The following is a 17,318-nucleotide window of genomic DNA, read 5'->3' on the forward strand; positions in this document are numbered from 1 at the left end:
GCTTGCCGACTCCTTTATTTCCTCAGTATGTCCCTGATGTACCTCACCAATTTTTACTGACACACCATAGAAAGCATCCTAACTGGATGCATCACGGTTTGGTACTGCAACAGCTCTGCCCATGACCGCAAGAAATGGCAGAGGTGAGGACAGAGCTCAGTACATTCTGGAAACCAGCCTCCCCTCCATGGACTCTTTCTACACTTCTCATTCCTTCATTAAAGCAGCCGGCGTAATTAAAGGCTCGGATGTCCTCTCTTCTTCCCCCTCCCACAGGTAGAAGATACAAAAGCCTGAAATCACTTCTCACCTGACTCAGCTTCTACCCTGCTGTTAAGAAGGTATTGAAGAGACTGCTTGTACGGCAAATATAGAACATTGCAGACAGAACATCAAATGGTACAGCACAGGAACAAGCCCTTCAGCCCACAAAGTCAGTGTCAACCATGATTACAATTAAACTAAAACTCTTGCCTGTACATGGCCACGTCCCTGCATTCCATGCGCATCCGTAACCTATCTAAGAGCCAATTAAACACCTCTATCATACCTGCCTCCACTGCCACACTTAGCAGCGCATTCCAGGCACACATCACTGTCTGTGTAAAAAAGAACTTGTCCCGCACATCTCCTTAGAGCTTACCCCACCCCCCCCCCCACTATGCACACCCTCTAGTATTAGACATTTTGAGCCTGGGGAAAAGATTCTGTCTATCCTATCGACACCTCTCAGAATCTTATAAACCTCTATCAGGTCTCCCCTTAGCCTTTGCCAGTCCAGAAAAAAAACAACACATTTGTTAACCTCTCCTTGTACCTCATGCCCTCTAATCTAGACAGCATCCTGATGAACCTCTTCTGCACCCTCTCCAGAGTTTCCACATTCTTCCTGTAACAGGGTGGCCAGAACTAAATCCAAGTGTGGCTGAACCAAAATTTTATAAAGCTGCAATACAAATTCCTCACTTTTATGTCAATCTGAGTGTATCTAACCTCTTGTTATAGCCAATACTCTCTAATCCAGGCAACACACTTGGGAATATATTCCACATCTTATTTACATCATTTTACAACTTTTCAACAAGTCCTGTATGTTTAGTTTCCACCAGTCTCAGACTGATACAGCATGGGTGCAGGCCCTTCAGTCCAACCAGTGCATGCTGCCCACCCAGCTAGTTCCATTCCCTGCATTTGGTCCATATCCCTCCAAGCCCTGTCGCTCCACGTACCTATCCAAGTGCTTCTTAAACAATATCACTGTACCTGCCTGAACCACTTGTTCCATATACTCAGCACCCTCTGTGTGAAGAAGTTGCTCCTCAGGTCTGTCTTCTCTCTCATTCTTTATCTACAGTATGCCCCCTGAGTTTTGGACTTCTCTACACTGACCACCCACCTAGTTTATACTTCTCAAAATTTAAAACATTTCTATAAGATCAACCTATCATTCTCCCATGTCATAAAAAGTAAAGACCAAGCTTGGCTAACCTTTCTCTATAACTCAGGCCTTTCAATCCTGGAAACATCTATGTAGGTCTCCTCTGCACTCTTTCCAGTTTAAACCAGTACAACGCAGGTTGACTATAGAAGGTGACAATATCACCCTTCAAAATGTAGACCACTTTCCCTACCTTAGCAGCATTCTGTCCTCAAAAGCAGACATTGACTCAGAGATCAACCAGCCTGAGTAGTGCTGGTGGAGCCTATGCAAGATCAAAGAAAATGGTCTTTGAAGACCACAATCTACAGGTCCAAACAAAACTTTTGTTCCATAGAGCAGTCTTCATTCCTAGGTTACTGAAGGGAACTGAATCATGGACCACCTACAGTCGACACCTGGAAGTCCTGGCACAATGCCACCAAAGAACTTTATAGAAGACATTGAGGATCAGCTGGAAGGACAGATGCACCAACACCAGTGCACTGGAGGAAGCCAACATGAACAGCATTTCCATCATGATAATGCAACACCAATTCTGAAAGATAGGTCATATCATCCGGATGCTAAAATCATATCTCCCCAGACAGATACTTTACCCCCAGTTGAAGGAAGGTCAGCAAAGGAAATGTTTCAAAGATAACATCAAAATCAGCCTGAAGAAATTCTCTATTACATATAAAAACTGGGGAGACATTGGACTCAATAAGTACACCCGGAGGAAATCTGTGCGGGAGGGAGCTGCGCTACGTGAGAACAAGGGAAAGGAAAGACTAAACAACCAGAAGACCCAACTACTAACCACAGCCACAACTTACTGTTACCCACACTGCACCAGAATATGTGCATCCAGGTTTAGCCTCTATAGCCACTTGAGGACACACAACAGACAACACGGTAGTAGAACGTCACACTTGATTCGAGTGATCACACTGCTACTATTAGACGGGAACTATGCACAATGGAAAAGGCTAACTCATCCAGGTGAGCACATTGGCCAACAACTTTCATTCTCAGCGTGGTATGGAGGATCCCGACAGGCTGCAGAGGTTGTGATCTCAGCCAGCTCCATCATGGACACAACTCCCTCCACCATTGTCAGGAGGTAGTGCCACAGGAAGGCAGCACCCATCACTAAGAATGCTCACCACCTAGGATATGCCCTCTTCTTATTTCTACCAGCAGTGAGGAGGTACAGGAGCCTGAAGACCCACACTCAGTTGTTCAGGAACAACTTCTTCCCTTCTGCCATGAGATTTCAGAACAGTCTGTGAACCCTCACCCATCTTCTCACCTCACCCGCCCTCTCCACTCCACTCTACCCCTTCTCTCTTTCTATCCTCTCCCTCTTCACACCCTCTCAGCTCTGCACTCACTCACTCTACCTATCATCCCTCCCTCCTCTCTACCTTCTCCCTTTCTTCCTCCCTCATTCTCCCTCCATATATTCCTTTTTTTAATCCTCCTCCTCTTGTTTTCCCCCTCATCCCTTTCTCTCCCAAACTTTCACTCCCCCCTTTGCTCCATTGTCTTTCCATATCACAGCTCCCTCTCACAAACCCCTCTACCCTTTCTCTCTCGCTCCTATAATATACTGACCAACCGGTGGGACCAATCTCTCACTATTGCAGTCGGAAGATCCCAAGGGCGAGTGCCCAATAAGAGCAGAGTGAGCTGCTTCAATGACTATCGCCCAGTTACACTCACATCTATTGTAATGAAGTACTTTGAAAGGGTTTGTAACGGCCAGAATTAACTTTTGCCTAAGCAGGGGTGTATGGGGTGTCTAGGGAGGGGTAGCACCTCTGGTGGGGGGCCTGCCGTGCCCTTTTTCAGGGCAGCTCGTCCACCTTTGGTCCCCACCTGGCGCTCAGCTCTCACCTGTGGCTCCAAGTAGCTGTAACACGTGCAGTGGCCACACCCCAGTAAACCGTCTCAGCAGACAGGCCAAACCAGGTGAGGGTAGCCGACGGATCTTTGACCCTCGGTGAGGTAGGGGATCTGCCTGTCCCAGCGTGTGAAGTCTGGCCATGGCGGATTGAGCAAAGGAAACCAATTATTGGTCCAACGGTCAAGAAGGCAGGCCAGCAGGCGTTGTGGATTGCTAAGAGCACACAAGGTCCTGGTCATCCACTGCAAGAGGTGGTGATCTCTTTAAGCTCACCCGGCAGAAGGCAAAGGCAAACCACTGCTGTAATCTGCCACCAACATGATTTCCCAATATGTCAGAGCAGCGTGGAGGGAAATCATCCGCCAACTGGAAATTCCAGATGCGACCTACGTCGACGACTAAGCAAGGACCTGGACTCACTGCAATTTGCCTTTTGCCACAATAAGTCTGCAGCAGATGCAATCTCACTGGCTCTCCGCCTGGCCTTGGATCACCTGGACAACAGCATTACCTGCTGTTTATTGATTACAACTCAGTGTTCAACACAATCATACCCTCAATACTAATCCACAAACTTCTAAACCTGGGCCTCTGTACCTCCCTCCGCAACCGGATCCTTGACCTCATCAGCAGCAGATCACAGTCAGTGAGGATCAGAAATAACACCTCCTTGTCACTGACAATCAACCTCAAGGATGTGTGCTTAGCCCACTGCTCTACTTTCTCCACACCCGTGACTGTGTGGCTAGGCACAGCTCAAACACCATTTATAAGCTCACCAATGACACAACTTTTGTTGGCAGAACTTTATTGGGCAAAGAGGGGATGTACTGGAGTGAGGTAACTTAGCTTGTTGCAACATCAGTAAGATCAAGAGACATCAGGAAGGGGAAGTCAGAAGAACATTGAGGGGTCAGCAGTGAAACGGCTGAGAAGCTTCAATTTCCTGAGTGTCAACTTCTTTGAGAATCTATCCTGGGGCCTAATATTGATGCAATCTCAAAGAAACCAAGTTCAAAGAAAGTTTATTATCAAAGTGTGTGTGTATATATATATATATATATATATATATATATATATATATATATATATATATATATATACACACACACACACACATACGTCACCATGAGATACAGATTCACAGCAGAACAAAGAAATACAATAAAATCAATGAAAAACTATACTCAAACAAAGACTGACAACCACTGTGTAAAAGCAGACAAACTGTGAAATATATAGATAGATCAATAAATAATCCTGAGAACATGAATTGTAACTTATTGGGAATAAGTTCACAGGTTGTGGAATCTGTTCAGTGTTGAGGTGAATGAAGTTATCTGGTTCAGGAGCCTGACAGTTTCAGGGTAATAAATGTTCCGAGAGATTTGGTACGTCAACATGGACACAAACATCCCTGCATTCAAGAGACAGTTCCTCAAGAAAGCAGCATCCATCACCAAGGCCCCACACCATCCAGGACACGCTCCTTTCTCCCACACCCTCCAGGACACGCCCCTCTCTCCCACACCCTCCAGGACACGCCCCTTTCTCCCACACCATCCAGGACACGCCCCTCTCTCCCACACCCTCCAGGACATGCCCCTTTCTCCCACACCATACAGGACACGCCCCTCTCTCCCACACCATCCAGGACACGCCCCTCTCTCCCACACCCTCCAGGACACGCCCCTTTCTCCCACACCATACAGGACACGCCCCTCTCTCCCACACCATCCAGGACAGGCCCCTTTCTCCCACACCACCCACACCATCCAGGACACACCCCTCTCTCCCACACCATCCAGGACACGCCCCTCTCTCCCACACCCTCCAGGACACGCCCCTCTCTCCCACACCATACAGGACACGCCCCTCTCTCCCACACCATCCAGGACAGGCCCCTCTCTCCCACACCATCCAGGACAGGCCTCTCTCTCCCACACCATCCAGGACAGGCCCCTCTCTCCCACACCATCCAGGACACACCCCTTTCTCCCACACCATCCAGGACACGCCCCTCTCTCATACCAACATCAGGGAGAAGGCACAGGAGCCTGAAGAACCGCACCTCAGTGATTCAGGAACAGCTTCTTCCTTCCACCATCAAGTTTCTGAACGGTCTGTGAACCCACGTACACTACCTCACTATTCCTCCTTTTGTTGCAGTATTTATTTTGTAATTTATAGTAATTTTACATCTGTGCATGGCGCTGCTGCCACAAGGCACAAACTTCACGTCCTCTAGCTTCTTGGTAATAAATCTCAGTCTGGTTCCCACTATTCATCATGCAGATGACCCAGTTTTGGATTTACTTTGCCACTTGCTCCTGGATTCTGTGGGATGTTGTAATCCTGACCTGCCTCATGCTCAAAATCTTGTTACAAACTCTTCTGCAACCCAGATACACTCCTTCAAACAGCTTGCGCTTGCCTCACTTAAACTAGCAGGAACAGGAGCTGTGTGCTACAACACTGAAAACATTTCATCCCCACCAAAAGCAAGTCCAACCACAAATGACTCACCAAAATCTTGTAGGCAGAACTTCACTCTGTATCTGACCCCTGGAGAGTGTGATGCTATGGTGTAGAGGGAGTTTCACTCCGTGTCTGGCCCCAGGCATGTGTGATGGGACAGTGTGGAGGGAGCTTCACTCTGTGTCTGATGCCAGGAGTGTGTGATGGGACGGTGTAGAGGGAGTTTCACTCGGTGTCTGATGCCAGGAGTGTGTGATGGGACGGTGTAGAGGGAGTTTCACTCTGTGTCTGACCCCTGGCGTATGTGATGGGATACAGTGTGGAGGGAGATTCACTCTGTGTCTGACCCCAGGAGTGTGTAATGGGATGGCGTGAAGGGAGCTTCACTCTGTGTCTGATCCTGGGAGTGTGTAATGGGATGCTGTGGAGGGAGCTTCACTCTGTGACTGACCCCTGGAGTGTGTGATGGGATACAGTGTGGAGGGAGATTCGCTCTGTGTCTGACCCCTTTGGAGTGTGTGATGGGATGGTGTGGAGGCAGATTCACTGTGTCTGACCCTGGGAGTGTGCATTGGGATCGTATGGAGGGAGTTTCACTCTGTGTCTGACCCTGGGAGTGTGTGATGGGATGGTGTGGAGGGAGTTTCGCTCTCTGTCTGATGCCAGGAGTGTGTGATGGGACGGTGTAGAGGGAGTTTCACTCTGTGTCTGACCCCTGGAGTGTGTGATGGGATGGTGTGGAGGGAGCTTCACTCTGTGTCTGATCCTGGGAGTGTGTAATGGGATGCTGTGGAGGGAGCTTCACTCTGTGACTGACCCCTGGAGTGTGTGATGGGATACAGTGTGGAGGGAGATTCGCTCTGTGTCTGACCCCTTTGGAGTGTGTGATGGGATGGTGTGGAGGCAGATTCACTCTGTGTCTGACCCTGGGAGTGTGCGATGTGACAGTGTGGAGGGAGTTTCACCCTGTGTCTGCCCCTGGGAGTATGTGATGTGACAATGTGGAGGGAGCTTCACTCTGTCTGACTCCGGGAGTGTGTAATGGGACAGTGTGGAGGGAGTTTCACTCTGTGTCTGACCCGGGAGTGTGTAATGGGACAGTGTGGAGGGAGCTTCACTCTGTGTCTGACCCTGGGAGTGTGTAATGGGATGGTGTGGAGGGAGCTTCACTCTGTGACTGACCCCAGAGTGTGTAATGGGACAGTGTGGAGGGAGTTTCACTCTGTGTCTGACCCTGGGAGTGTGTACTGGGATGGTGTGGAAGGAGCCATCTGACACAATGAAGCTCTGGATCCCACAGCAGGGAGACTAAATATTACAGGATATGGTTTAATAGGAGAGTTTGGAGCATTGTTGAGTGTGAGTGAGGGAGCTGGGGGAGGGAGAGAAGGAATGGGGAGAGGGTGGGACAGATAGGGAAAGACAGGATAGTTAAAGTAGAGAGAGGGAGCATGGTGATAAAGAAAGGCAGGGGAGGGGGAGAGGGACACAGAGAGTGTGACTAGGAGAAAGGTACAGAAAGACCTTTAGGTGTGGGTTGGGAGAGCCAGGAGAGGAGAGAGGAGGGAAAGTGAAAGAGGAGAGCGAAGTGTGGTGAGAGGAGAGGAGAGGGAGAGAGGAAGATGGGGTAGAGTGAAGGAGAGAGACAGAGAGAGAGGGAGAGATGGAGAGATTGTAATTGACTGGAGTGGAGAGGTGTGGGGGGGGGGGTGACAGAATCTCTTGCCTACAGGAAGCTCAAGGAGCCAATCGCCCCCTTTCTGTCACCATGTAATGGGCAGACAGGATCCTGAATGCCCTCCCACTGTCTGCTCTGTGTAAGCAGCCTTGTCCTGGTGTCCCAGTTTCAGTGTTGCTGTATGTGGGGCACAGCTGAATCTGGAGCACTCCCTGGGGCATTGGAGAGCCTGTCACTGCCTACTGCAAGCAGGACACATCCAAAAATACACTCGCTAATCTCCCAGGCAGGAATGGACACAGGTTTGTCCCACATCCCACTTTACAGAATGTCCTAACCACCGACGAGTGCAAAGCCACACCACTCCTATCCCCGACAATTGGTGCTGCACCCACGACACCATGGTCTTGTACTGAAACGCAAGCTCCTGATAACACCGCGCCCTTGTACAGAAACACAAGCTCCCAGTAACACCGTGCCCTTGTACAGAATCACAAGCTCCCAATAGCACAGTGTCCTTGTACAGAAACGCAAGCTCCCAGTAACACAGTGCCCTTGTACAGAAACACAAGCTCCCAGTAACACAGTGCCCTTGTACAGAAACACAGGCTCCCAGTAGCACAGTGCCCTTGTACAGAAACACAAGCTCCCAGTAACACAGTGCCCTTGTACAGAAACACAAGCTCCCAGTAACACAGTGCCCTTGTACAGAAACACAAGCTCCCAGTAACACAGTGCCCTTGTACAGAAACACAAGCTCCCAGTAACACAGTGCCCTTGTACAGAAACACAAGCTCCCAGTAACACAGTGCCCTTGTACAGAAACACAAGCTCCCAGTAACACAGTGCCCTTGTACAGAAACACAAGCTCCCAGTAACACCGTGCCCTTGTACAGAAACACAAGCTCCCAGTAACACAGTGCCCTTGTACAGAAACACAAGCTCCTGGTAACACCGTGCCCTTGTACAGAAACACAAGCTCCCAGTAACACAGTGCCCTTGTACAGAAACACAGGCTCCCAGTAGCACAGTGCCTTTGTACAGAAACACAAGCTCCCAGTAACACAGTGCCCTTGTACAGAAACACAAGCTCCCAGTAACACAGTGCCCTTGTACAGAAACACAAGCTCCCAGTAACACCGTGCCTTTGTACAGAAACACAAGCTCCCAGTAACACCGTGCCCTTGTACAGAAACGCAAGCTCCCAGTAACACAGTGCCCTTGTACAGAAACACAAGCTCCCAATAGCACAGTGTCCTTGTACAGAAACACAAGCTCCCAGTAGCACAGTGCCCTTGTACAGAAATGCAAGCTCCCAGTAACACAGTGCCCTTGTACAGAAACACAAGCTCCCAGTAACACCGTGCCCTTGTACAGAAACGCAAGCTCCCGGTAACACAGTGCCCTTGTACAGAAACACAAGCTCCCAATAGCACAGTGTCCTTGTACAGAAACACAAGCTCCCAGTAGCATAGTGCCCTTGTACAGAAATGCAAGCTCCCAGTAACACAGTGCCCTTGTACAGAAACACAAGCTCCCAGTAGTACAGTGCCCTTGTACAGAAACACAAGCTCCCAGTAGCACAGTGCCCTTGTACAGAAACACAAGCTCCCAGTAACACCGCGCCCTTGTACAGAAACACAAGCTCCTGATAACACCATGTCCTTGTACAGAAACACACACTCCCGGTAATACCATCCCTTATACAGAAACACACACTCCCGGTAACACCACCCCATTGTACAGAAATGCAAACTCCCGGTAACACCACCCCCTTGTACAGAAACGCAAGCTCTCGATAACACCGTGCCCTTGTACAGAAACACAAGCTCCCAGTAACATCGTGCCCTTGTACAGAAACGCATGCTCCTGGTGATACCATTCCCTTGTACAGAAACGCAAGCTCATTTGTGCAGAAATGCAAACTCCCGGTAACACATGCTGTTGTACAGAAACACAAGCTCCTGGGAACACCGTGCCCTTGTCTATAAACAGAAGCTCCTGGTAACACCACACTCTCATACAGAAACACAGGCTCCTGGGAACACCACACTCTCATACAGAAACACAGGCTCCTGGGAACACCACACTCTCATACAGAAACACAGGCTCCTGGGAACACCACACTCTCGTACAGAAACACAAGCTCCTGGGAACACCGGCCCTTGCGCACTAACATGTGTCCCTGACAACACTGTGCCCTTACACGATGATTTATGTTCCCCGTGACACTGTGCTCTTACACACCAACTTGTGTTCCCAGCAATATCATGCCCTTACACACTAATGTCTCTTCCTGGTAACACCACACTCTTACACATTAACGTGGGTTCCCAATAACACTGCGCTCTTACCATGAACGTGTGTTCGCAGTGACACCACATTCTTACACACTAACATGTACTCCCAGTAACACATCATTCTTACACATGAATGTTACTACCAGTGAAACCGTTCCCTTACACACTAGCAAGTGCACCCCATAACAGTTCATTCTTACACACTCACATGTACTTGTGCTTACACACTCATGTGTACCGCCAGTGAAGCTGCTCTTTTACATGCTGACGTATATTGCTGGCAACATCACACTCTTACGCACTGAAGAATGTTCCCACTAACATCATGATTTTACACACTGATATGTTTTCCCAGTAACACCGTGTCCTTACACTCACGTGAGCTCCTGGTAACACCACATTCTCACACACTGGTGTGTGTTCCCGGTAACACCACACTCAGACACACCATGTGCTCCCAGTAATGGCACACTTACACACTAATGTTCTCCAGCTAACATCGATATTTTACACTGCACATTAACCCTGCGCTCGCTGTAGTTGCCTTAGCTCAACCAGATTCACTACAAGGTACCTGCTGCGATAACCTTGTTCCACTCACTGTCTCCACAGACATTTAACACCCTTGCTGTGAACAGCAATCTGCCAACACGTTTGACCCAGTAACACAGACATACTGAGGAAACGGGCAGCAGGTATTTATCAGTGTCCCAGTTAACACACTCCCAACCCACAGCAGAATCCGCTCCTGCCACTTCCCTCCAACATCACACACTCCAAACTACACGGGGCTGGTGGTTTGAGGGGGGGGAGTGGGAGGTGCAAGGAGGGAGGAGTGGGGAAAAGTGGGTGACAGGGTCACAGAATGGGGTAAAGAGGGAAGGGAGGTGGAGATAGGGGGCTGAAGACAATGGGTGTGATCTGGTGAGGTAAGTGGGTGAGGAGGAAAGAGAGAGAGAGGAAGGGTGAGCCAGAAGAGAGGAGTGGGAAGGGAGAGAGGGATACACAAAGGAAGAGGGAGGGACAGTGAGTGGAGGGAGATGGAAAGGGGGAGAGAAGGAGGAGAGGATGGTGGAGGAGGTGGGAGGGGAAAGATGTCAAGGACAGAGGAGAAGGACAAAGAGAGCAGGAGAGGGGAGGGGAGGGGGAAGAGGGGGAGGGGGAAGAGGGGGAGGGGGAAGAGGGGGAGGGGGAAGAGGGGGAGGGGGAAGAGGGGGAGGGGGAAGAGGGGGAGGGGGAGGGGGAAAGAGGGAGGGGGAGGGGGAAAGAGGGAGGGGGAGGGGGAAAGAGGGAGGGGGAGGGGGAAAGAGGGAGGGGAGGGGGAAAGAGGGAGGGGGAGGGGGAAAGAGGGAGGGGAGGGGGAAAGAGGGAGGGGAGAGGGAAAGGGGGAGGGGAGAGGGAAAGTGAGGGGGGAAGGAGGAGGGGAAGGGCGGGAGAGGGAGGGGGAAGGGCAGGAGAGGTAGAGGGAAAAAAGGGTGAGAGGGGAAAAGGGTGAGATGGAGAGGGGAAAAGGGGAGAGGGAGAATGGGGAGGTGGGATGGGGAGAAAGGAGTGTGAAGGGGAAGGGAGAGGGGGAGGATAGAGGGGGAAGGGGAGGGGGAAGGGGGAAGGGGGAAGGGGGAAGGGGGAAGGGGGAGAAGGGGGAGAAGGGGGAGAAGGGGGAGAAGGGGGAGAAGGGGGAGAAGGGGGAGAAGGGGGAGAAGGGGGAGAAGGGGGAGAAGGGGGAGAAGGGGGAGAAGGGGGAGAAGGGGGAGAAAGGGGGGGAGAAAGGGAAGAAAGAGGGGGAGAAAGGAGGGGAGGAAGAGGTAGGAGGGAAGAGGTAGGAGGGGGAACGGTAGAGGGGGAAGTGATAGGGGTAGAGGGGGAAGTGATAGGGGTAGAGGGGGAGGGGTAGAAAGTGGAGATAGGAGGAGAGAGTGAGGGTGAGGAGAAGAGGAGGGAGACGGAGGAAGAATGGAGGTGGAAGAGACGGGTTATTGGTAGGCATGATGGGGAGAAGGGTGGAAGGATGGGTGAGGGAGAGAGGGACGGGCTGAGGGAAGGAGGAAAGGAGAGATGGAGGGAATGGGGTTGTGTGGGAGGGACAATGCAGGGACAGACTAACAGGGGAAGAGAGAGATGTAGGGAGGGAGGAGCTCAGAAAAGAAGAAAGGGAGAGTTGAAGAGAGGGAGAGGTTGAGGGGAGGGGGAGAGGAAGGGGAGGAGGGGCGGGGAGGAGAGGAGGGAGGGAGAGGAGGGAGGGAGGGGGAGGGAAGGAGGGGAGGGAAGGAGGGAAGGAGGGGAGGGAAGGAGGGGAGGGAAGGAGGGGAGGGAAGGAGGGGAGGGAAGGAGGGGAGGGAAGGAGGGGGAGGGGAGAGGGGTAGGGGAGGGGGAGGGGGAGGGGGTAGGGGAGGGGATAGGGGAGGGTGAGGGGGTAGGGGAGGGGGGAGGGGGAGGAGAGGAGGGAAGGAGGGGGAGGGGAGGGGGAGGGGAGGGAGGAGAGATAGAGACGGGGAAGGGAGAGAGGAACCGGAGAGAGGGATGGTGGTGGGGATGAGAAAAGGGAGATGGAGGGAGTGAGGGAAGCAAGCAAGGAAGGAGGAATGGAAAGAAGAAGGGAGGCGATGGAGGGCTGGAGAGAATGATTGAAGGAGGGAAGGAGGGAGGGAATGATGGATGGTGGGAGGAATGGAAGGAGATGGATGGTGGGAGGAATGGAAGGAGAGATGGATGGCGGGAGGATTGGAGAGATGGAGGAATGAAGGGAGGGAGAGAGGGAGGAATGAAGGGAGGGAGAGAGGAAGGGCTGGAGGGAGAAGAAAGATTAGCCAACGGCAATAACTCACCACCATGACAGCAGGATTCAGCGACTGCCCACAGCCCGGGAGTTGGTGGGCTCTCGATCTTTCTAATCATACCCAGTGGGAAACTACCCCCAAACCGCTCCACCCCCACCTCCTCACACACACTCCGTCGTCCTGGGACCCAAACGAACTCCACACACCCCCTCCCTCCGGTCGTCCCCTCCGTCAGGGAGGCAGACGAATGTCACTGCCTTCTGCGGCTCCCATCCCACCCACCCCAGCCCCGGACTCCCGCGGAAAACCTCTTCCTCCGCCTCCCGCTGACTACCGTCTCCTTCCCGGGTCGAGAGAGAGAGAGAGAGAAGGAAAGAGTCAAATTCTCCTTTCTCTTTCTCGCTCTCTCTCTCTCCGCCTGGGAACGAGGGAGGTGACAGATTCTGCGGCACCGCCCCCCGCCGCTCATCCAGCTCGGATCGGAGCGACCATGCCCGGACATGGGACGCCCGGCGAGGCACAGAGTACGCAGGGTGTGTGTGCCCCATGCCTGAGATGTCCCCGAACCCGGCCCGCCGACCCGAGCCCCACTTTCGGAGGCGGCAGTGGGGTCTCCCAGCCCCGACAAGAAGACTCCAAGGTGGAGGTGTGGGGTTGGGTCGGATCGTCACCTCTGTTCGGCAACACGAAATCAATTAGAAACTCCTTGTATGTCGGTGTCTCTGTGTCCCGTCACCTAGTATGTGTAAGTGAGAGTGAGAGAATGAATGAGGGAACAATGGCAGAAAGAGTGGTTGAAAAATGGGAAAAGGGCAGAGCATGTCCGTCACACACGTCGCTGGGGAATTAGGGTCACTGAGGGACGTGTGAAGGAGCTGGAGTAACATCGTAGGGATACGGTGCCCTAAGGGTAGAATGACTGTAATATCTATCCCAGAGAGCCAAACCATTGAGAAAAGCGAAGGGCTTCAGTCTGAAACCTCGACTGTACTTTTTTCCTGTAGATGCTGCCTGGTCTGCTGAGTTCCTCCAGCACTTTGTGTGTGTCGCTCGGATTTCCAGCATCTGCAAGCTTTCTCTCGTTGTTGGAGAAAATCAATCCCATCACTGCCCTTTCACACATCCCAGGGTCAGACAGAGTGAAGCTCCCTCCACACCATCCCATCACACACTTAGACACAGAGTGAAGCTCCCTCCACACTGTCCCATCACACACTCCCGGGGTCAGACACAGAGTGAAGCTCCCTCCACACAGTCCCATCACACACTTAGACACAGAGAGAAGCTCCCTCCACACCGTCCCATCACACACTCCCGGGGTCAGACACAGAGTGAAGCTCCCTCCACACAGTCCCATCACACACTTAGACACAGAGAGAAGCTCCCTCCACACCGACCCATCATACACTCCCAGGGTCAGACACAAAATGAAACTCCCCTTACACCTCCTTACCACAGACAGTATGCTCTCCTCTTTACTGAAGATATCCAACAGAGACTTCCTCCAAAACCGAGCGTTTTCCATTCCTTTCCAAACTTCCAGAACTGCAATAGACAAATATCTGTGAAGCTCCCACCAATTAACCATCGAATCCCCTCAACCCCCACATTTGTGCCTCGACCCATATCAACAAATCAGGAGATGTTTGGATTGGCAAAACTGCTCTCCTTCTGCTCCAGAGACCTGTGTTTGATCCTGATTCTGGGTGGGTGGCGGTGGTGTGTGTGTGTGTGTGACTGTCCACATGTCTCCCTGTGTCTGTGTCCTTTTATTCATGTGTCAACCATCCAATTTCTGAACTCTATGATCCCATGAACACTACATCATTATTCCTTCCTTTTTTTTGTTCTATTTAGTTTTGTTATTTTTGTAATTTATAGTAATTTTATGTACAGGTACTTTTACTATAGTGCTGAAGCGAAACAACAAATTTCACGTCATCTCTGTCAGTGATAATAAACTTAATGCTGATCTGTCTCACAGCTCCCTTCGGGAAAGAGGCACTGAAGCCTGAAGTCACACACGAGCAAGTTCAGGAACAGCTACTTCCCTTCAACCATTGAGTTCTTGAAACAACCAGCTCAACCCTAATCACTACCTCAGTATCGCAACACCAGGACCACTTTGCACTGCAATGGACTTTATTTCAATCTTTCTTGGAACATTGTGATTAATTAATGCTTCATTTAATTTTCCTTGTGAATGTTGTGTATCTGACGCTGCTGCAAGCAAGTTTTTCTTTGCACCTGTGCACACTTGGAATTGTGCATCTGACAATAAACTTGATGGACCTTGACCCAAGACTGGCAATGGACACACACCTGATTCACATTCCCGACAGAGTTCTCAGCTGGACAACTGGGATATCGGAATGATTGGGTCCTTGGATGACCTGCAAATTACGGGAAGATATCAGCATCTCGGGGAAGTAAATGAAAGAGAAAGTGGTTGACTGAATCAGGCCACCAAGAACAGCCACTCCAAAGCTCAGGCCAAAGAATAAACCACCAGGATTAGAATAAACCAGTGGGATTGGGGGGGGGGGGGGAGGCTGTGATGGTCATTAGGGAGTTTATAAGACCATTAGACATCAGGGCAGAATTACTATAGGTCACTTGGCCCATCAATCTGCTTCACCATTTGATCATTTTGCCTCTCAACCCCATTCTCCTGCCTTCTCCCTGTAACCTTTGATACTCTTTCTAATCAACAAACTACCAACCTCCACTTTAAAAATACACAATGACTTGGCCTCCACAGCCATGTGTGGCAATGAATTCCAGATTCACCCCCCCCCCCCCGGCTAAAGGAGTTCCTCATCATCTCTGTTCTAAATGAACGTCCCTCTATTCTGATGCTATGCCTTCTGCTCCCCCACTATAAAAAACATCACATCCAGTCTATCTAGTTCTTTCAAAATTCAATAGGTTTCAATGAGATCCACCCTTATTCTTCTAAACAGGAGAAAATCTGCAGATCCTGGGAATTTTTTTCCAGTCCTGATAAAGGGTCTTTGGCCAGAAACGTCAACTATTTACTCTTTTCCGTAGATAGTGCCCAGCCTGCTGAGTTCCCCCAGCATTTTTGTGTGTGTTGCTCTCATTCTTCTAAATTCCAGTGAGTATAGGCCCAGAGCCATCAAACACTACTCATACATTAACCCTTTCATTCCCAGGGTTATTCTCGTAAAACCCCTCTCCAATGCCCTCACATCCTTCCCCGGACAAGGGGCCCAAAACAGTTCAAGATATTCTAAATGTAGTCTGAGTGATGCCTAACAAAGCCTCAGCATTACATCATTGCTTTAATAGTCTATTCCTCTCAAAATGAATGATAACATCGCATTTTCCTTTCTTACCACCAACTCAACCTGTGAGTTAACCTTTAGGGAATCCTGTGCTAGGATTCCCAAGTCCCTTTGTACCTTTGATTTTTGAATTTTCTCCCCACTTAGAAAATAGTCTATGCCTTTATTCCTTCTACCAAAATGCATGACGATACACCCTTCTACACTCTATTCCATCTACCTATTCTTTGCCCATTCTCCTAATCTAACCAAACTCTTCTGTGGACTCCCTGCTTCCTCAACACTATCTGCCCCTCCACCTATCTTTGCATCAATCAGCAAACTTGGCCATAAAGCCAGATTATTAACATATAATGTGAAAAGAAACTGACCCAGCACCAATTGCTGTGGAACACCACTGGTCACCAGCTGCCATTCAAAAAAGGCCCCCTTTATTACCACACTTTGCCTCCTGCCAGTCAGCCAATCTTTTATCCATGTTATTATCGTTCCTGTAGTACAATGGGCTCTTATCTTGTTTAGCAGCCTCATGTGTGGTACCTTGGCAAAGGTTTGTGGACTCAAGAGGCTGTGTCTGTGAACACAGAACAAAGAATAATGAACCTGTGCAGACTCTCCCAAGAACTCAATCGTTCCTGTTCAGGCAACATAGAACAGTACAACACAGGAACAATGTGCCTTCAGCCCACAATGTCTGTGTCAAACACAATGACATATCAAACTAAATCCCTTCAGCCTATACAATGTCCACATCCCTCCATTCTCTACACATTCATGTGTCTATTTATCAGTTTCTAAACACAAGAGTTTCTGCAGATGCTGGAAATCCAAAGCAACACACATAAAATGCCGGAGGCACTCATCGGGTCAGGCATGATCTACGGAGGGCAATAAACAACTGACATTTCAGGCTGGGAGGCTTCATCAGGACTGGAAAGGAAGGGGGCAAAACCAAGTATTGTTGTAATTCATGAAGGAAGGGGTGGGCAAGGAGGAGAGAGGTAGGAAAGAAAGAAGGGAGGTAAGAGAGATAGGCAGAGGGAGGGTGGAGAGATGGGGTCTGAGGAGAGAGAGAGACAGGGACAGAGGAGAGAATGGAGGAGGGGGAGGGAGGAGAGAATGGAGGAGGGGGGAGGGAGGAGAGGAAGGAGAGAGAAGAGGAGAGGAAGGAGAGAGAAGAGAAAAGGGAGGAAGGACAAGAGAAAAGGGAGGAAGGACAAGAGAAGGGGAGGGTGGTTGAGAGGGGGATAGGAGAAGGGAGTATACAGATAGAGAGTCAGATAGAGAAACAGACAGAGAGATAGAGATAGCGATAGAGGGGGGAGACAGGAGAGAGGGCAGAGAGGTGTGGGGGGGACAGAAAGGAGGGAGGGAGAAAGAGAGAGATCTTGAAAAACACAGCAGACAGTGCAACTCATGTGTTTCTGGAGGTGCAAATGGTAAGGACA

The 17,318-nt window shown here is 50.3% G+C and overlaps 1 protein-coding gene across 1 annotated transcript in view; it reads right to left on the minus strand.

Moving 5' to 3' along the window:
- The window catches only part of LOC140202059 (rho GTPase-activating protein 33-like), a 36,144-nt gene that overhangs the window by 11,660 nt on the left and 7,166 nt on the right, over positions 1–17,318 (minus strand). Inside the window, exon 2 of the mRNA XM_072266916.1 lies at positions 14,016–14,107. Coding sequence (XP_072123017.1) covers positions 14,016–14,107 — 92 coding nt within the window. The remainder of the gene's footprint in view (positions 1–14,015; positions 14,108–17,318) is intronic.

This window comes from Mobula birostris, chromosome 8, assembly GCF_030028105.1.
Source record: "Mobula birostris isolate sMobBir1 chromosome 8, sMobBir1.hap1, whole genome shotgun sequence".
In the NCBI taxonomy this organism is placed as follows: Eukaryota; Metazoa; Chordata; class Chondrichthyes; order Myliobatiformes; family Myliobatidae; genus Mobula; species Mobula birostris.